Consider the following 21811-nt stretch of genomic DNA (forward strand, 5'->3'; position numbering starts at 1 on the left):
TTTAATAAAATGTGATTATAAACTTGAAACCAGAAAGTAAATAACCAGTGGGGTTTTTAAATTGCTTCTCAACTATATCAAAGTTAATTTCACTTAAGCCACATTAAAATTAATTTTACACTTAACCAGCTTTAGCAATTAAAAATCCTATCCAATTTGTATTCTGAATACACCCCCAAAACAGAAATCATTATGAAACAATGCTACCTACTATATTTAATTTTTTCACCTCTTGCTCTCAACCACTACATTATCTGTATTGTTAACAACAATCATACTATTAAAATTGCTGTTTGTTGACTAGTTATACGCACTCACAAAGTGATACATAACGCTACAGCACAAGAAAGTTACTATGTACTACATAATCATATCCCAAGTCCATTTGAATGAATAGAGCAACCTGTGTACGTGCATGTGACTGAAACAACAGTGTTTTCAGAAATTTAACTTGCATTGTATCTGTTATTAAAATTATATATTTCTTGGAAGAACAGTAAAGTGTATAGACACGACAATGATTCACATTCATATGGAAATCTAAATCTCAGCTTGGCTACTCCATCAATAACTTGTACTGCAAAATGAGAAACATAAAACAGAGGGTGAATAGGCAGACAACATACAGTCTACTAGCATAGGAATATTTATCTATAGGACACGGCCAAAACCAACATAGCAAGGTACAACAAACGGCAAGTGCATCATTAGTCATCATCCTCCTTTGATATTTTAGAATATAAGCATTTTCTTCCTTCACTGAAGATGTGAAGAACTTAAGTGTTCAATTGTCCCCTAGAGCTTCTCTGAATTTTGTAAGCTACTGCAAGAATAAAAACCTGTCCTCAAATGCAGAGCCATGCCACGTCCTTTGAAAAGCTAAGCAGAGCAGGTATCTCTCTAAGTACACAGAAAATCACTTCAGTCTCTGCATTTTCTTATGACCTAATGAAAACAGCCAGTCTAAAAATGCATAGTACCATTAAGACATGAAAAAGCCTGTACACTTAGGAGTCTGGAAGCAGACTGCAAACCAAGCTCCGGTTCTTCTGAAATCTGATTGTATGTGGCAAGTTTCTTTAGTACATCCATTTTGAAAGGAAAGTGTGGTATATATTCATTCCTACCAAAAGCATGAGATAGAATTGCACCATGCTGTCTGGATAATGGTTCAGGAACATTCTCAGCAAAATAAAGTAAACAACTTTCTTCTGATACACAGGCAATAAAGACTCGTCTGCCTAATGGGACTTATGCTTCTGTTTAAGCTAATTCACATCCAGTACTGGAGACAAACTTAATTCCTAGCGCTTGTGGGTAGGATTTTATGTCTATAAACTTATTCAATGGACTACACACTTGTCAATACATTCATTTTTTCCATCTGTGACAGACACATTGTGGGTGATGTTCTATATTTTATAAATAACCTCAGAGCACTTCATTTCAATCTGTTAATATATAGTTTTTAAGTATCTTTCGTGTTACTTAACTGTTTCAGGACTTCATATCCTGGAGATCTTAACTGTAGAAGTATGAGAAAAGCCAGGACTTGGACAGGTCATGGTTCGCACAAAGGAAAACATCATACAAATATAACACAGATGTTGAACTAAAAAGATGTCACTCTCCTGAATCAAATTTTCAAAAAGATTTTTAAAATTGAACTATGACACCTTACTTCAAGTACATGTAATTAAATAATCATTACTACAAAACCTTGTTTTAACTGTTGATAAAGGCAAATCTGAAGTATTGCCAAACAATAGTTTAGAATGGTAGTAATAAATATACTTAAATACAATAAAAGCAACAGAATCTATATCAAAAGTATGTATGAAATATAATGCAATTGTTGCTATGATATTTAACATTGAAAATATGTAAGACATGTGGGTTTCCAGAATATATGCAGCCTCTGCCAAAATGCAGTTAAAATGTATGCCTCGATCCTGATTTTCTACCTAAATGGCAGGTATTGTCACATAAACATGAAGGGAAGGAACCTAAGCAGTTCAAATCATGGGAGCAGTCAAGCAGTGCAGTAGAAGTCCTTGAATAAAACCCTCAAGAACAGAAATGTGTTGCAATTCATTGGTATGTCCTGAACATTCATATAAAACGATCATGTAAGATAAACAAGTCTTTCCAGAGGCAATCTCCCAAAATTTTAATAATTTAAAGAAAAAAGTTTTCCTTGAGCTGTCTTTAACTATGTCTGTACAACACACTATAGGATTTTTTAAATGTGGTAGACCCCTTTAAAGCTAAAACTTCATTTCTATCAACGATTCTACATTTTTATATAATTATAAGAAATTCAAACTGAACAGGTATCAAAATCACCACAGTATTCATTCCTTATATTGCGAACAGTTGCAGACTCCAGGACAAATGGAATGGGGGAGTTCTACTTTTAACATTTTCAGTGTTGCATCTAAGAAGGCTCTAGGGTTCTGTTTTGTAAGTGTTACCTTCCCTCACCACCACCAACATACCAATTATCTCCTTTGGCTTCTGAAAAGTGCTAGGCTAATTTTTCGAATGCCTGGTATGTCTTATCAGTGCATCCAATTTATTTTGAGTACTACTTAAAATTTTGTTATAGCCAATCTAATCCCAAAGATTAATTTTACTAGAAAACATTAGTAAATGGCCAGAAATATGTCAATCTTTCTCCTCATCAATCTTTTACTTTCTTCTCATGTTTTTCTTTTTAAAAAGCAAAACGGTAAGTTCTTCTTTAACAAAATTGAAGTTCTGCATTTTAGTTTGTTATTTTAATCAAAAGAAAACATGATCTCTCCCCACCCCAGCAAAAACAATTCTAAGTTTTACAAAACACAACAAATGAAACCTAAGCTATTAACCAAATGCCATTAAGTTGAACTACAGGAAATTAAAGATCTATTTAATCCTTTCGACTTTGCTTGCTGCAGATAAATAGCCCCAAGGTAACTTGTACATTAGATTCAGAGGGTCTCTGTGCTGTTCTCAGGACATATCCCATGAAAACATGTTCTGTGAACATTTTCTCACAACACTGTTCTTAGTTTTACAGATTACAGAGCCGCAATACCGTGTCCTTTTAAAAAACAAAATGGTTAAGAAATTCAGATATAAAATCTATAACATTAAGTGTGAGCTAGGCGTGTGTATTTGTTTTCTAAACAATTTTCAGGGAAACAATGCCAATTCCACTTCTAATGACTCACAATTGTTGACGTAACTGACTGAAAAATAGCCAGGAGAACATTTTCTTTTCTGATAACACTTGTCAGACACAATTTTTTCTTTTTTGTGTTTTGTATAGTTTGCACTATATTTCAATTTTCTTCTTTTCACAAAGTAATTTAGCATTCACTTCGATCCAAACACCTAAACTAAACAGCAGCAGTGCTCAGCTTTCTGAGTGAATCCATCTTTTATGATTTGCAAAACAGAAGTACCACCTGCTCAAGCATCAAGATCCTTACTCACACAGGGCAGAAAATCTGTAATCATGATTTTTTCGTCATACTAAGAAGGCAGGTGTAGCCATAGACCAACTGCCACCAGACCAATAATTTGTGCTGCAGAGTTTCCCCTGCTATGGAAATTCATCCAGCACTTGATAGAATCTCTCGAAATTAGCCATGAGGTTGATTCGTGTATTAATTATCCATACTCGTGAGACACCAAACACATAAACATGAAGGGCTCATAAATGTATAGGTATGTGCCAAGCATTAAGAATTACAGTACCCTAGCAGCCTTCCAGTAACTAAAGGAGGCCTACACTGGGAAGCTGGGGAAGGTCTCTTTCTCATGGAGCATAGAGAGGTTGGAACTAGACAATCTTTAAGGTCCTTTCCAAACCCAAAGCATTCTATGACTCCATTAACTGATCTCACTGGACTCTTGCCCTTTGTGATTCAGACATGAAGTTTTTTCACACCTGTGAAACAGGAACAGTATTTCTTCACTACATTGCAAGGATGTGAAACAGAGATTCCTTTCAATTATAACTGAAATACAGGATCAGATTTGGGAGATATAGTTTTTACCAGATTTTGGCCAAAACTGTTGGGCAGTATAGTAACTGCAGGTAATCCTAAATTATCTTTTAGAACACAAATTTGTGTGCTATTTAACATCACAAAAATGGACGACCAACCACTGAAAATGAGACTTTAATTTGTGAACCACCTTCTCATGCTGACATTTAGATTGTTGACAAACTTTTTCTGTAACTTACTGGAGAGAAAAATAGCATCACATTTGATTTTCTTGTACTGTTTAGCTACGAACAGAGTTCCAGACGTTAAAAGTGCCTGTCTAAAGTAAATCTAAACTTTCTCCTCCAATTACCAGTTCTTTAGTTCCCCTCTACAACAGCCAATGTATTTGTACTATATATAATGAAATATACATTTATATGCAGAGGTTAATTATCACAAAACATCACACAAATTTTTGCAAGCAACTGATGATGGCGGAGAGGAGAGAGCAGCATGTACAGCTTAACTGGAAAAGGTTACAAAATGCTGAAGTAATTGCCACCAGGAGAAGGAGTTCTACATGAAGGATAGGAAGAAAGATCTTTCAGATAGACGTAAAAAATTAATTTAATTAAAAAAATAATAATAAATTTAACTAATGACACTTAATGAGTTCAACTCTGCACACACTGAACTCATTGTAGACAGTTAGCTGGCTGTTGATCTTAACTACTCAAAATCACAACCCTTTTCACTATAAATGCTCTGCAGATAATTCTTATTACTCATTTTTGACTTCCTCCCCCCTCCACACACACGATTTATGATTCTTATCAGTACTGGTTAATCAAAAATCATACAGAAAATTTTTCAAAAATTTATGCTCAACTCTACAAAAAAAAATAAAAATAATAAAAAAATATGTGCAAATACTTTAATAAGAGAAGCATGAGAAAGCTTAGATTATTAAAAGTGTAGAAAATTACCTGTTTACTGTTCAACTGCAGAACAATTTCCCCTCACCCATCCCTGCTTAACTTGCCTGACAGAAGGATATCCAAGATTTCAGCTAGTCATTCAGATGAGTTCTATATTTATAGAAATGTTCTGGTAAAACTCAATATATGAGCATAATGCATGTATAAAGACTAGAAGTGAAGAAACAGTCTTTATAAAGACAGTATGTACAGAGACCACAAATCAAAGTTATCAGGTGATAGAAGACCATTATTGGCCTACAACAGGCAATTTAAACTGCTGCTGAGTATTTTCTAAGCCAATAAAACACGTACACTTCAATTGCTTCCTACCCTCTAGAGCTCTAGTCTATAAAAAATTCAGTCATTCTTCACTTGAGAAATCCTTTCCAAATTAAACTTCCTCCAACACCAAAGACTTTAGCACACTCCCAGTGCTCGGTCTTGCACTGCTTATAAATCAGAATCTGATGATCAAAAGGCAAGGTCTCACAAAGCACACAAAAGAACTTTAAATTCATCGAGTTTAAAAATCCCAGAATTAAACAGAAAGAATTACTATTGAGCTCAAAACAAACTAAACTATAAGCAGTCAGTATGCCCAACTTCTCCATAAAGCAGCACCAAGAATGGCTGCAATGACTGTCCAGGGCTAGAAGAAAGGAACAAATAACGTTGACACTTTCTCAAAACCCTGCAGAACAGTATGCAAAAAAGGAACTTCCACAAATGTAGGAAAACAGAGACATAGTGTCCTAAAACCAGATCATTCCTCACTTTGTAATCCTTATGTTAAAGACACTTCTAGGTAGAAACCCTACTGCTATGGGGAGGAAATATTAAAAATAGTCAGTCCTTTCATTTTAGCGTTTTATGGCAGTTCTAAAGGCAATGACCTAAATTAACGTATTGCATAAAACCACAAGTCCTACTTCAGTTCAAAGGCAAGGGCAAGTATTCAAACGTTGAAGAGACACCAGAAATTCACCTTTATTTTGGAACTGTCTTTTTGTACTCCTTTGATATATGTGAATATATCTGAACAGTGTGACTTGCACCAAGATTTGTCCCCTCTTACCCCCGTTTTAGTTGATATTTTGTTAAGTTTAGCACTGTGAAGTAGTCTAGCACTAGTGAATACATCATTTCCAGATTGAATACAGAGAGATTGTAGCAGCTTTTCTGAATTCCTGAAATAACAATATATGAAGTCATGCAGTTTTCTGGAAAACACAGTGAAAAATGATACTACATATAACTTTACCATACTACATATAAATGTTATTATTTAATGATATTTAAAATACTTGTTTTGGGAAGAGGGATAGCACAACACACAGACATTGTGTTCTTCAAAGACAACTAAGCAAAAACCCACACTACTAAATTATAGTAAAATCTGTGGTCCTGCAATTTTTTTTTTTACATAAACAATGTTAAAAAATATGTGAAGCCCCTTTGACTACAGTACGCTGAAGATGAATAGTCCTGTTTGCTTGCATAAATTTAAGCCAAATATATAATTCAGATGGCAACTTTTTCTTTACGATGAAATGTATTTTGAATTATTCAAGTGTAAAAACACATTTCATCTGCATTTGACATTTGTTTTTCATCTTAAAGAGAAAATCATTCTGTAAAAGTTTGTTCTTTTAAAAAATGGTTACAGTAAAATGGCAAAGGAAACAAAAAAACTGAACTTACAATAAGCCCATTTAGGCAAAGTTACTGAGGTAGAAAAATACAGCAAAGTCAATTAAACCCTAAGATGTTGTGTTACAGCCTGAAAGGCGATTTGCAAGTGCTCAGTGCAAGGCATTACTTGGGATAATAAGCACATACACAGCATGCAATAAATAACTGTATCCTTTGTAAAAGCCAGCTACCAGACAGAACTCATTTGGTATTTGAACAACCTCAGAGAAGGCTCTATAGCCATTATTAATGAAGACATCATTCCAACAGCAATCGTTCACTATCTTCCACACCAACAGCACAGCACAGACCATTCATCTCGCACTGCAACCAGCAGGCTGAAGAGAGGATAGCAATTTGATTATTTCCTTTTAGTTGTTGAAAAATAAGATGTTCATAATAAACATATGAAAAGAATAAGAACTGATGCAGGTCTCCTTAAAATGATAAATATAGCAGGTAATCATAGATCTCTTGTTAGGAAGGTTAAAACTGACTTCAAGTATAAACCAACCTCAAGATTTTTTTTTTTTCTTTTTTACAACTGGGGACAGGGACAGAAAAAAAAAAAAACAAAAACCTACTGCAACAATCCCCAAACAAACAACATGAATAATTCCTCTCAAACTGTTGAACAGTTTTTATAAGATGCAATTACTGAGCAGCACAATTTCCAACTCTTCTAATTTATCATTTGTCTTGTAACATGGAAGTTGAGAATGATCTGAAAACTCAACTCCAAGAATAGACAACTACCACATATATATTATAAAGAAACAACATAATACATGTAATTGCTTGTTTGATTAAAATTATGTATGTATTTAACTAACCCATGGAGTTGTACCAAAATGCAACAAAAATTGTAAAAATTACTATGCAACCCAAAAGACAGATGCATATTTTTGTTTCAAACCTATTTGTGTTACATTAAAGGCTTCATTAAACACCGTGTTTCATAAAGCAGTCTCCTAACATCTAATTAAGCTTCTGTACTATGTGGCTGCAACACTAAACTACAGATTTACATTGCATCTGCTAAGTTAGGAAAAAGTAAGTGAAGTCTTTACTGAAAACAGGCACAAAGAGGCCATTTACGTGTTCTGTTTAATTTATAATAAAACTGATTAAAGAGTCTATAAACACACATTTAATTGCCCAGCACGTAAATCAGCTCACTAGAAGAGACTGCCAAAAGAGAAGGGTATTATAACCTCTTAAAATTTGACACAATCAACACTGTAAAAGAGCATTTTACTATTAGTGATGACTGCATTTGACAGTTAATTGTGAAAAAAAACTTCATTGAGTTTAGTAAAAAGAAAAGAAAAATCTGTAAACCATACAAGAGACAACCATATTTAAATCTGCTCAAGAAATAGTTCCTTCTGAACAAGAGTTTTGATGTTAAGTCAAAAGTACAACCAAGACAAACTCCATTTGAGAACAAAATATATTTGAGTACACATAAAAAGAAATTTTATTCTGGTGTATTTATTACCCTTGTCGAGATTCATCTCATCTAACCTCTAATCTGCTTTAGATGTCCATCTTCAGGTGAGATGGATCATGTCTAGGCATCATTTTTCTGCTTTGACCATAAAGGAATCTTACTGAGTTAGCAGAATTGTACACTTTATGTCTGGTGCTCCATCGGTGTTCATTTATCACGAGCAGCAGTTTCTGAATCTGGCTGCAGTATCTGTTGTTCCATCTTCTAACACTTAATTACTTGCTTCATTAAAATGGGAAGTCCTCATCTTCTACTTGAGCCTGTAACCCTCAAAGATCTCTTTGCTTATGATCTATTTTGGATAATATTTTGAAATTGTCATTTATTTTGCTGGAAACTTAACAAATTCTTCCGTAACTTTGAAGCCTCAATTCGTTTCACACTGAATTTTCTGGAATAGATTTTTACACGATTCTGGGGCATTTTACAGAAGGAAATAAAAGTGAGGCACAAATATTTTCTTCTATACTTGCAACTGTTGTAACCTACTATGTATGCACAGGAAAAGCCATTTTTTCTTTGATGATCATACACAAGGAACTGAGTTTAAACTAAATCTGGCAACTTATTCTTGCAACTACAATTTGGTTCATTCACAAAGGAAACGTTAACTATTCCAGAACCACATACTCCCCAAATTATCAACGCTGAAAATTTCTTAAAGCAAAAGGTTAGATGTTTCGCATTTCTAAACTAATGAACTAATAGAAAAAAATAGGAACATTTTGTTGGCTGACTTATCATTGGATTTTATTTTTTACAAACTGCCTGCACACAGTTCACATATCCAGAAATTGTCAGAGAACTGATCACTTAGCACAAGCTACATACCATATTTTCTGAAAACTGATAGGACAGTAAGGCTATATTTGTTTATCCTGTCAGACATTTCTCATAACCACATCTGTCATCTGTCCGCGTAGTCCTTAAACACGGCTCTCCAATTTTTAACACTTAAATATCTGAATACTTAATATTGTAAAAATATTTCGTATTACCTGAATTAAAAAGGCATGATTTTTATCTTTTATTACAGAATGAAATCATTGCAACTACATAAAAATTAGCAGAGTTAATCCAGCACACACTTTTGACAAGAGAAGCATTTGCACCCTTCAAACAACTCTTGCAGTTCTCAGCCTAGTATGAGAAATTTTCAAGTCCAGCTGTGGTTCTTTCAATAAATGGGAGCATTATACACCATGAAATAACCGAACAGATCCCTCCTCATGAAATCACAGCTAGGTTCCATTATTCTAAGACCAATTTTTCATTTACTAAACGAAAATAGAATTTTAGTGTATATGGAAGCATTTAAAAGAACCAGGAAAAAAAAAAATACATTGCATCTAAGCATCCTGAACTTTCATAATATTAAAATCTAAGCAGTATATAAACGAATGTCTTATCTGTCTTTTCACTTGGAAGTTTTTAAACTTAACATCCTGGAATTTTAATATTCTCAAACATTAAAAGCCTTGAACTCTCAGTTTAATAGTTTCCATCTGATCTATTTAAAACAACATGCTCTTGCAGCTGAGTTGGTATAAGAAGCAAAAAAAAAAAAAAAAAAAAAGAAAACATTAGAAAATGCCTCTAAAGGAATAACTTTGTTCTCTTTCAAAACAGAAGTTTTAGAAGTCTTGGATATATATTCTCAGAACAGAAGTTTTAGAAGTCTTGGATATATATTCTCAGAACATCATCCAAAATTTACAGCTTATATTTCCCCAAATGCTCTTCTTCTTCCTATTTCCTCAGCTACTTGAACTCCGTTAATTCTAAAATGCCTTGCCTTCAAGAAATAGAACTGAGTGTAGAGCAAATGCTACTTCTAGACTCTCTCGATATTTTCAGATGTGCAACAGGGACTCTGTGTTTTTATACAGATACTTTGAAGGTAGTTTATTTCAGTTATTAAAAAAAAAAAAAGCTTCAAACAGAACATCATTGGTACAGGCTGCTACTTGTGCCATCTCAGAGATTTTAACTTCTCTTCCTCTGTATAACTTAGTAAGAGGTTGGTCCTCATCTCCCCGTTTCCTCCTCCCTGCCAAATCCAAACTCTTTCTACAGGTTTAAATGGCTGGAGAGCACCTAATTGCATCAGATTCCCGCACCACTAACAATTCCACAGAAGAGTGGTCTCCTTTTAAACCCAGACACAAGAGATGAGCAGCACTGGGTTAGGACCTGGACTGCAGCTGGGAGGGGACCATTAGCATCACAGAAGCTCCAGGTAGCCTCTCCCAGATGCTCGGTTACAGTGATTCTGATTAAGATCACTACTCCAGGCTGACTGGAACAGGGATTTGCAATGCCGCTGCTGGTAGTATTATTCTATTACTGCTAGTAGTACTTAACACTAGCAGCCAGTTCTCTAGATAAACCTTTAAACCAGATCATTCCTTGCCACACCTGCCAACCCCTCTGGATATGCCATATGCCTCTGTATAAAGACTGAAGTCTCATTTGCCACCAACCACCTATCAACCCGATCGCTTCACGCAGCCACCATCACCCTGCCTGCTCTGACATGCCTGTTTTGCCCAGTGACCTCTAGCTCCATACAGCTTGCTTCTCCCTTTGCTGTATTACGCAGGAGTGAAGAACTTGGCTTTCTGCATCCTCACAGCAGGCATTATGAACACATGAGGATGAGCTTTGAGAAGCTGATGCTGCAACACAGGCAATTAATTAGCAGTGAAGTGTTCTTACCAGGCACTTTCCACTGTTCAGATAAGTGTTTGCTCACTGACTGTTAGGACCAGCTGCCACTATGCTGCTGTCCATTGCAACACAGGTTGGCAAGCTTTGTGTTCCCAAAGACACACTTCAAACACTCGAACAACTTAAGACAGGAAGATAAAATTCAGAAGCTACTTCCCTCTACAATCTACTTTCTGGCTGGTGGTTTTGTGCTAAATCTCAGGAACTACCTTATGTTCTTACAAGAGAGAAATAAAATTTTTAAAGGCTGGTGTTGCTCTGCTACCTGTGTCACACTACACACACATAACACTTTTTCATATATTACAATATGGCTAAACAAATTATACTGAAGATTGTTGATATGTATTAATGCTGTTAGCTTAATATTAGTGTTTGAACATGCTAATCTTTGGGTATTCCTTGTATTTTTAGGATGAGATTTACTAAAAGCTCATGGTGTTGTCTCAAGGCTTAACAGAAAAATCAACTGATATTGAGCAAACTAAAATCAACAGTGACTGAACACATACTAAGAAGTTACCCAGAATCCTAACTACATCATACCGAGTAGCCGTTTGAGGTTCCTCTTGAAAAAACAAAATTAAAAAAAAAAAAAATCACACAGAGGAGGAACACAGTTCTCAGTATATAAAACAGGGACAAATAAAACCTGTCAGTGGTGATAGCAATTTGTTCATATTCCGAATGGTTATTGAAAGTATGCCTTTTAACCAAATAACAAAAAAAATTATATGCCCAGAATTGGATGGAAATCGTTTATTTTTTTGTTTGTTTTGTTTTGTTGGAGGGGAAAAGAGGGGAATAGATTGTTTTTAATTTCTTTAAAACAAAACAAAAACAACACTTTTCTCTAGAGTAACAATACTTAAACTTACTAGTCACCTCATTGCTGATCAGACACAGCGGGTAGATGTACCAAAACCCAACTACAGCAGAGAACCAGGCACCTTGCTACTAAGGGAGCAAGACAAGGGATGCTTGACATAAGATGCTCTCTACCCAAATGAGTGCTTTGGTTTTCTGAGTAAACCTTTTTATTCTTGCTTTGTACAGAAGAATACGATGTTATCCCACACTGGAAACAGATTTGAAAATAAACAACTATTAGACTGATGGAACAAGCAACCAGAGAATGTGTGGATAAAAGAGAAAGGACATTTTTTACAATAACACGAGCCAGAAATTAAGCTAGTACTCTGGAATAGTCTCCTGTTCTCCATTACACTAAAAAGCAAGTAACAACACTCACAATCTTCAAAGTGAAAGTCTAGCAAGACTGGAGCAATTGGTATAGGGAGAGAAGAAACAGTTTCATCCAACCGTTTTATCATCCCTGTGCGACCAACCCATGGTTTTACTCTCAAATGTGCTTATAACAAAGATCACAGACTGTTGAAATCCAGTCTGGTCTTTCTACAAAGCTATAGTCTTCACTAAGTGTAGTTTTTCCAAGCGATTTAGCTAAGCCGCCACAAACACAAGCAGTGTAGATAAACAATGCTTAGACATTTTCTATCAGATTTAAACTTAGTTTATATTTGTTTACTGTAAGGTTGCAGAGGATTATTCTTCCACAAATAAATCTTCTTCTTAAAATTCTTTTTAAGCACTCAACAAGTTTCTAAAGGGCTTCAGAGGCTTATAAGCTTCTACTTATTAGCTTCTTTCATGCACTATCAGCTTTTAATGCCATCTTTGCCTATCATCTGATCCACTGCAGACGGAATTCTGAGTGTTAGCTTAACAAGCAACTGTTTGTACTTCTACATGCATGTCCCGGTATCTTATTTCCTTTTTTTTTTTTTGTATTTTTCTTATTTCTTATTGTTTTCTTATTGTATTTTTCTTATTTCTGCTATTTAGAACCTATTCTCAAAGGATTTATCTCTTCATATGACCTTCTATGGCACTCGTAACTACAAAATTCACACTTCATAAACACTGCTTTTAAACACTCCCTCTACTTATTTTTCTTCTCACATACAAGCAACTCAGTCTCTGAAAAACTGTCAGAGCCACATGTGACTTCCAGGCATCCAGTTGGAGATATCCGCAACTCAATTAATCATCATTTAGCAGCTGTATTCTCAAGATATTAGGCCATACCATCTATATTTTCTTTCCCTTAAAAGAATATATTTCCTCTAAATAGTTAATTCTGCTGGATGACATTCTGAAATAACCCACACAACATCAGCAACAGGCAGACGGAGATCAGAGATGGAAGAGAGATTGGTGAGAAAACCAAGTCTTAGAGAAGCGAGGGGGGGAAGATTACAGGAAAACATAGGATTCTAAAATTAAACTCAACTTATCCATACATCTGTTGAAACATACCCTACGCTACTGTTGAAAAGATTATTTCTTAATTTTATTATAGTTACAGCTCGGAAGATAAATATATACAAATAATTTCATGGTTTCTATTGGCTAAATACTGTTCACAGTGACATGAACCGAGCTGTCACAGCCCAGCATTTCTGCAAATCTGATCCTTTGTTTTAATCTAGTATCCAGAATTATGACTCCAGCCTGTAGTGGGAACCCAACAGTCAAAGCTACACCCTCCATGCAAGTCTGTTCTGCAATACATATTCTCTAGTAAGTAAAGAGGTCCTGAAAATTTGAACTTCCCACAACCTCCCCTAGAATAGGCAGCATATCATTCTTCAATAAGCACAAAAAAGCCACAATAGCCCATTCAGACAGGAAAATAAATGATCGGAAAATCAATGCAAAAATGAATGCAAGTTTTTAGACTACTAGGATCTATCGTATGTTTACGTCAAAATATTTGGATATTTATAGAGGACATGGAAGGGCTTTCACGGTTCAAAGAACATTTTCGTTTATCAGCCACTTTGTGGCTGGTCTTCTGAAAGCTAATCAGAACTGGCATGCTTTCACTCATTTGGATTGTGTTTATATGCTAGTAAGACAAACAGAAAAATAAAAAACTGATGGCATGTGCACCTTTTTTTTTTTTTTTTCCCTTTTATAGCTCTGGGGAATTTCTGTAAACAAAATATGCCTACAACAACCTCCAAAAAGATATACTTTCTGTCATGGAAATTTTAAGGTATGTGATTTAATTTAGCAAATGTTCTGTATTGTATAACACCGTTACACCAATAATAAAAGACCTGATTTTTCTTAGGAGATCCCTCACCTGAAGTTGTCTAAATTCTGTTTCTGCACAGGTGATTGTTTTAGTTTTTTGTTTTTTTTTTTTTTTTTATTAAAGAAAAAAAATACATGACATTTTAGACCCAAAGAATTGTATAATGTTGCATAAAAACTTGGACATAGATCATTAGTCACTTTTTAAAGTATAGGTTGAAAAAAATCATTTAAAGATTCAGAAATCTTCACAGAATCTCATGTCTGCAAAACGCATCTATTTTATTCCATTAATTTTAAACATAGGTTTATATATATATATATATATATATTTTGTGAATGAAAATGTTTGACAGTGAATGGATTAACTTTCACACTGTCAGCTTACATAGAGACACAGCATCAGCTGAATCATCTTTTCCTTTTCCTTGAAGGTCAGAAGGCTATAGAAACATAGTAGATAACGATCAGCCAAATATACAACAATCTAGATATTTTTATCCTCCCACAGCCACTGAAAGTAAGCATAAATTAATCAAACTTAACTAGCACAGAAGATCTATAATACCTCCAGATTTTTGGTTTGTGAACAACTTAGTGTTTCTGAATTTTAATAATTGATGGATTCTTACTTCCTACTAAAGACAGCAACGAGAATTTATTACTTACTGCACTTTGGGGATTAACATGGTGTGGAAAAAAAAAAAAAAGAGTAACATGCAGTTGCATGAAGTCCTGTCTTCACGAAGTAAAACTTAACATCTTCTAATATTTTTTTCTGAAGTCTAATTCCAAACTAAGTAAAATTTTCATGGGAAAAACATTTTCTTTAGATGTATTATTTATTATTCCATAGCTAAGCTCTATTGTTAGCAATTAAAGTAGCAGAATTCAGCTGGGGGAAAAAAAAAAAAAAAAAAACCTTCCTCCCTGGCACACAGTTCATCCTCTAAACCCCAACAACTCAACCAGCTACTTCAGAACCACATCAATGCTTCCTGGTTACTTGATATGATATTGATATTGAGATGGTCATTTTCTTAGTCCTCTAAGAAGCTTTCCTCTTGAGCATATAACTGTCTACATAATTATTTCATTTTCTACAACAGGCACATTTTACAGCAAGAATAGCAGTGCATCATATTCTAGACAAAATCTTGTTCTTAACAAGGTCTTTACTCCTCATAAACAAACCTGGAAAAGTCCTCCTATAAGTTATTTTTGGTTATTAAAATAGTAGCCAAATATAAATATAAATAAAATAACCTAATAATAACAATGCACATGAACTAATAAAATGTATCTACAGTAAAATAATCTTCCACTTGCCAGAAATCAAATCTTTTTTTTTTTTAAATAAAGTTCATTAAGTAAGTTTTGCAGAAATCATACTTGTTTTTTAACAAGAGACAACAAATACAGTAGGCAAAAAGCCTATCTCATATGGAGAACACCCCATTTAAAATTACAAATGTATGTATTTTGGATATTCAGAATTCTTTTGTCTTAAGTTATATTCCTGTTGCATAATCTTTTCTAATTAAGGAATAAATATCAACATTCTCAAAAATAGTATTTGTCTAGGTATTTCTCAGAAAACTTTTTATTTTGTTAGTACACATTTCACTGACAAAAAAAAATGCTCATTTTAAGATTTACTAGGTAAATATAATTACAAACACGGGCATCTGCTCATGCAAACATCAAAATTCTTAATATACAATTTACTTCAAATTTTGTTTAAAAAAAAAAAAAGTTGCTATGTAGCAGAAGACTAAGGTACAAGTATTTGTTCTGGACTGAAAAGGATTCAATAATTTTTGAAGATGTGCCAAGGCTCAAAACATTTGTTTCAGTCCTGGTAAAGAACAGCCAATACGATTTAATGCAAGACAATACCTTAAAATATGAAATCATATAGGCATACATTCTGTATTCAGTCTATATTCTTTCTCTCCCTATTAGAACACTTTTCACTTATCCTGTTAACTGTGTTATTAATTCTACAGAACAAGCTGGCCTTCAGTGCCTTATTTCCATGAGGCATTCATGAAACTGGACCATACAGTTAGATAAATAAACAAACATGTAAATTGTTATGCACAGACTCTACAGGACAGTGTCTTTCCCACAGCTATTCAAGCAGCATCTCCTCATAGCATCTCTCTGCCTCAATAGTGACTAGTTAAGTTCAGAATGCTAACATAAATAATAATGCAAGGTAACGATTTATTTATTTAACCATCCAAAGAGCAAATATTTACCTTCTGCAAGCATGTCAGGCACATCTGCTTGGTATCTAGGCCCCACTCTGATTTCTCCCTTGTCTGCTAAAAGCGTTTTCAGTGATGGATCATACACCAATGAATAAAAAAAAGTATCCTAAAAAAGAAGACACATTTGCAACAGCATAATGAATTTTAAAATTAGCTTTGTAGATCTACCTCACCTTCCATGTGAAAATTATTCCAGTAACCCTTATAATACACTTTTACAGACTACAGGTTTGGTACAAGAAGAAACATTTTGAAATATTAATCTTGACTTTAAATAATGCAGATGTTTCATGCATACTTTTACATGGCTAATCAAAGCTTTTCTCACTGCTCTAAGTTATTTCAGAACAGAGCAATGGTGAAAAGATTCATACTCAAAAATTCTTTTTTTTTTTCCCGAATCTATTGAAAGATGTTAACCATTTTCTGGATTTCCGATTTCCTTTCCTAAATACCTCTGCCAAACAGCATATAAAACTGTCAGCGTCTGAGAAGGGCTTACACAAAAATAGTTATTGACATATCTGATACAGTCACTTGCAGCATAGGATAAATGTTGTTCTCAGAAACATTTTTCAGATTATCAGTGGTTTTGGTGTAGAAATATGAAAGTAAAGACACATTAAGTCCAGCTAAAAAACACTGTCTGCCTGACAATATATAGACATTCCAAGGGGAAATGCAATTATCTTTAAAGGTATTTTGTAATACAAAGCTAGTTTAAAGGCTTATCTTTCAAAGGCATGGGGATTATTTTTTTTTTTTTTTTGCCTCTAGTAAGGCTAAACACCTTAACTTTCTTCCACTGAAAATGAAAGCAGAGGAGATATTTTTCATTGAGTTCAGAACACTTAAACTCTTATACTTAGTTACCCTCTAGAGGACCCTCCCTCTCTCCGTCTACTGACTACAGAGTATGATATTTTGAGTATGGAAGACTGGTATTCCTCGAACACTCACGGCAGGAGGAAAAAAAACAACAAAAAACACATTGTAAATATCCACTACATGAAAAAGTCTGTTTATTTTTCCTTTACAAAATAACACGAGTAAGTTCGAGATAATTATTTTCTAAGTACAATAAAATGCGTAACAGAACTGTAATGTGTCATTTCAGTTTTTGTTCCTTAACATTTTCAAAATCAGTGGTTATAATTAACATTTTTCTACCTTCAAGAAAATAGTTTTAAAGTGTTTGCCCATTTACTGACATTAAAGCTGTAAAAACAAATAAAAAATGAAATAATGGAAAAAACTTAAAATCATTGCAATATTTACACAAATAGAAGCCACAGATATTACCTCTTTCTCCAGATATGACAACACAGATTCCGTCTCATTCAGAAGTGCAACACTGCATTTTCCCCTACACAAACACAAGGAAGAACTGTTACTTTTGTAAAGCTGAAATTTTTGTCAAGTCAAAAACCTGCAGGAAAATAAACTAGATATATTTTAAGCTTTAACATTGAAAATGCAGTAAAATGCACTTTGCCATATTTTACTATCTTAAAATTAACATCGAAGCAACATAATGAACTGTGTACAATCTCAAGCACTCAATTATTTAAGAATTCTACAGAATTGGGAAACAGTTTCAGAAATAGAGAAGCAACGAAGGAACAAGAGGTACTGTAGCTAACGGTAAGTACACATACCATTAATAAAAAGCCCTGGCTGAATGAAACATCACCTCCTAGACTAAAAGAAAAAAGCAAGCCTAAAGCCTGTTCACCTGCTAAAACAGAATCTCTAGCAGGAAACTACTGTCATTTTCCCAGTTCTTTACAGATTTCCACTTTTTATTAAAGCATGGTCTTAAATGTGGTTTCTGTTTGTTTGTTTAGGTTTATTTTATTTAGTAGCTGGTTTCAAAAAACTAGTACCAACAAAAAGAATCCCAAAATAAATCCTTGAGGTTCCAAAGAAAGCCTCAGATTTAAAAGGAAAATGTCCCTATTGTAGGGGCTCTGGAACCAGGAGGAGTATTAGGGCAGAAAACTCCTAGTTTAAGTTCAAATAAGTAAGAGGACATTCAAAATGGCTTCTCCTAAGGCAGCACAAAGCCATCCTTCCCTCAAAGCAGGTACTGTGCAACTTCATGCATCCTCACCACGGTCCCAGTAGAAAACCTAACAGTCCATCTCATTCCCTATACCCACCCCTTCTTTCTCTGTGGTTCTTTTTGTTTGTTTTGAAACAGGACTAAATCTTAGGAAATCTAGAGATATGGTTAAAGAAAGCACCCAGAAGTTTAGAATCATATGTGAACTCTAATATCCAGTGATTGTAAGCCTTTCATAAAAACTTCAGCTGTTGTATCTCGACTTTCCACAAATTGTGAGGAAAAACCTAACCTGCCACATGTAATCAATACAGAGCAAAAACAGTACTAAATTTCAGCGCTGGCTTTTCTCAGTCATTAAATTTCTTAGATGTGTGCTCTGACACCATCACCGCTGCTTTAGTAATGAAAAGGTTAACGTACAGCACATGAAATCAGTTCCCGTAAGTCAGATAGAAGCCTTACTAACCAGTCTGGCTGAATGACTGTGAAAGGAAATTAAAGCAATTCATAACAAAACTTAACAAGCCTCTTCAACATGGTGCTGTAATTTTAATGATGTACTAACATTTAGTAATGTATGACTTAAAGGGACACCAAATCCTTGTTCCTGTTAAACAAACAGCATCTACTGCTAGCACTAATACGAGAAAAGAAGTTTAAGTCCGCGTAATGGTATGCCTTCATTCATTTTTAATCCAAGAATGTCTAAAAAAAAGTTAAATGGAGATACCTCAGTGACTATACTGCTTATTTAACTCAGACATTCCAAGCGGCAAATACACTTGCAAGGGAAACAGCTATTGGGAATAATTCATGAAAAACAAACACGTAAAAGAGAGCAAACCAAACCTGAAAGACAGTGCAACTAAGTAAAGGTATGACACTGTTCTGGATGAGATTTAAGTTTTTAATATTGATTTTTTGTCAACATATAGTTGAAAAAGAACATTATAGGAGTGCTGGCCTACAAGGTGCTTCGCGGTGTTACTGAACCCACTTAGTCCCTCTTGCTATTCCTAAGTGGGTTATTTATCCCCACTACCAGTGCTGGGAGGCTGTTTCAGAACCTTATTCTCCTAAAGTTATGAAATTTCTAACTATCAGTTTTATTTTATTCAAGCCCAGTTTATATTATTTTGCTTTCACGTCAGCACTCTCCTCCTGCTCTTCTTCCTCTTATGCCTCCTCACTCTTTAAGCCCGCCTCCAAACCAAAATCATATTTTAATCTTTATACTGCTAGGTTAAATGAGCCTAGGTTTCAAGTCTCAAAGAGGCTCTTTATTCCTGGGATCATCATACACACCCAATTTTTTTCAGTAATTCCTAGTTTGAAAATAAGTGACCCAAACTAGAAACAATATGAGGTTTTAACAATGCCCAATGAACTCGAAGTACTTTGCCTTTTTAATGGTAATATTTCTAATGATTAACCATAAGATCCTATTAATTTCTTCCATGGCCACATTAAAATGCTAACTACCACAATTTTGTGTAAGCTACCAGTGGAAAGCTTCCTGCTATTCAGCTCTGCCACAGATCTGCCATATATCTGCCCAGGTAGATAATGCAACAAGAATTTGACCCTACCTTTCTCATCCCTTTCTCCCGCCAACCCTTCAGCCTCAAATTCCTCTGCCTCTGACTTCGCTGCAAATGATCTATTTATTTTTATCTAATGGCATTTTAAAGAAACACACATAGATAAGGATGAAAAATGTTAAGGGTGCTGAATCATCTTGCTTACAACTGACATTTTTCATGTTATCACTTTCAGCTGAGTATATAACAACTTTATAACAACATATTTCTCCTTAAATACATCACCTTGCATTTCATGCACCAAAGTCTTATTCATCTTCCATCAATTTAGTTGCTATTCGCCATGTGGTCCTAGTAGCCTTACACATATAGACAGAACCTACCCCACAACTCCCTTCTTCTATTTGTAACAAACCAGCACACAAATAAACATTAGAGAAGATTTAAGTTACATCAGGGGCCTCTTTGATTTAAGAGGGTAACACCCAGAGAAGTTATTGTGAAAAGCCCTCGTTCATTTCAGAAAATGTTGACTGTTAAGCTCAACTGTAAAATATCATGTGCCAATTACTAACTGTTGGTCATTAAGCAAAAATGCCAAGCTAACATCTTACTTGTTACTGTTGGACAGCATGGGAAATTAGGTTTAAAAATTCATTAAGTCTGTAGTGTATCACCTCCTGAATTTCTTTCTTTTTCTTTTCTTTGTCAGGAGAATCACAACCTTACATGGAAATGATGGGAAGAAATAAAAAAAAAAATCCGAGCACAGCACACAACAGCGGATGAGAAGATTCCTGCAGCAGAGAGCTAGGAAAACGTCTCTATAATCAATCATGTCTTTGGATGTTTTTTGAAGCTTTTGACCTTAATAATTCCAGAACATTTATGTCTAAAGATACATTATATGCTATATGATGAAGTCAGTTAATCAATTTTAACTATTTTTTTTTCTCTTTTAAGTATTAAAGGCTAAATAGGAGTTTACCTTTCCAGTTTGCTTCAGTGCTGTACAGCTCTAGTATGCTCTCTCTCCAGTACAGCCTACCCTTATTTAAGTGCAATTATTGCTGAGGCTTTCCTTCACCTGTCATCGTGGCTGAAAGGGCAGTGACTGACCTTACATCTTACTGTTGGAAATTTACAAAGCTTCATTAAGACAAAAGATTAATTTCTACAGCACATCTTCTAAGTGAGTAAGCTTCTGTTTGATGTTACATTTATTTGCAGAGCATTTTAACCATCTAATGGCTGGAGTCATGCATACAAATAGCATTTTTTTTTTAAATGTATATGCATTTCAAATGAATGGATTATAGCATCAAAAAAAAGAAAAAACACGTAAAGCTAGACCTACAGTGGTAATCCAACGCTAAAATCAAAAAAATGAAAAAAAAATAATAATTAAATACAATGTAAAAATGAAGTAAAAATATTTTTTAAAGATCCGTATTATGGTTACCAGTTTCTGTGATTGACAAGCATGAAACACTTATTACAGGTTATTTAGAATCATAACCAAAGGCATAGAACCCCTACCATTTACATATCCCCACACAGAAAATCCTCTAAGCATACTAGAAATGGCCTAGTGGGTTGAACCAAAGCGTCTAGCTCTGGATCTCGTCTCTGAAATCTCTCAACCATGTATACTGCAGAAAGACCTCAATACAGATTGACAATGATGTGTCCTTAAGTGTTCTCCAACCACCACTGTACTCCTCATCCGTTCTTCCAATACTAGTAATCAAAATGCCACATGAGGAAGTTAATAGGGTTTAAACCGCATCACAACAAGACTTTGAGTGAAAAGATATGGATTTTTTCACCTACTGAATGTATTTAAAAAGTTTTATAAGCTTCTCTGAATATGAATGTAATATTCTCCTCCTCACAGCATTCTGTAAC

General features: G+C 34.6%; 1 protein-coding gene across 8 annotated transcripts in view; it reads right to left on the reverse strand.

Annotated features, from left to right (window-relative positions):
- MTA3 (metastasis associated 1 family member 3) overlaps window positions 1–21811 on the reverse strand; it is a 155736-nt gene that overhangs the window by 86836 nt on the left and 47089 nt on the right. For all 8 annotated transcript variants that reach the window (XM_068676725.1, XM_068676721.1, XM_068676723.1 and 5 more), the window contains 2 exons: window positions 17597–17660; window positions 16283–16400 (listed from right to left, as the gene is read on the reverse strand). In XM_068676725.1, coding sequence (XP_068532826.1) covers window positions 16283–16400; window positions 17597–17660 — 182 coding nt within the window. The remainder of the gene's footprint in view (window positions 1–16282; window positions 16401–17596; window positions 17661–21811) is intronic.

The sequence above is a fragment of the Anas acuta genome, chromosome 3, assembly GCF_963932015.1.
Source record: "Anas acuta chromosome 3, bAnaAcu1.1, whole genome shotgun sequence".
In the NCBI taxonomy this organism is placed as follows: domain Eukaryota; kingdom Metazoa; phylum Chordata; class Aves; order Anseriformes; family Anatidae; genus Anas; species Anas acuta.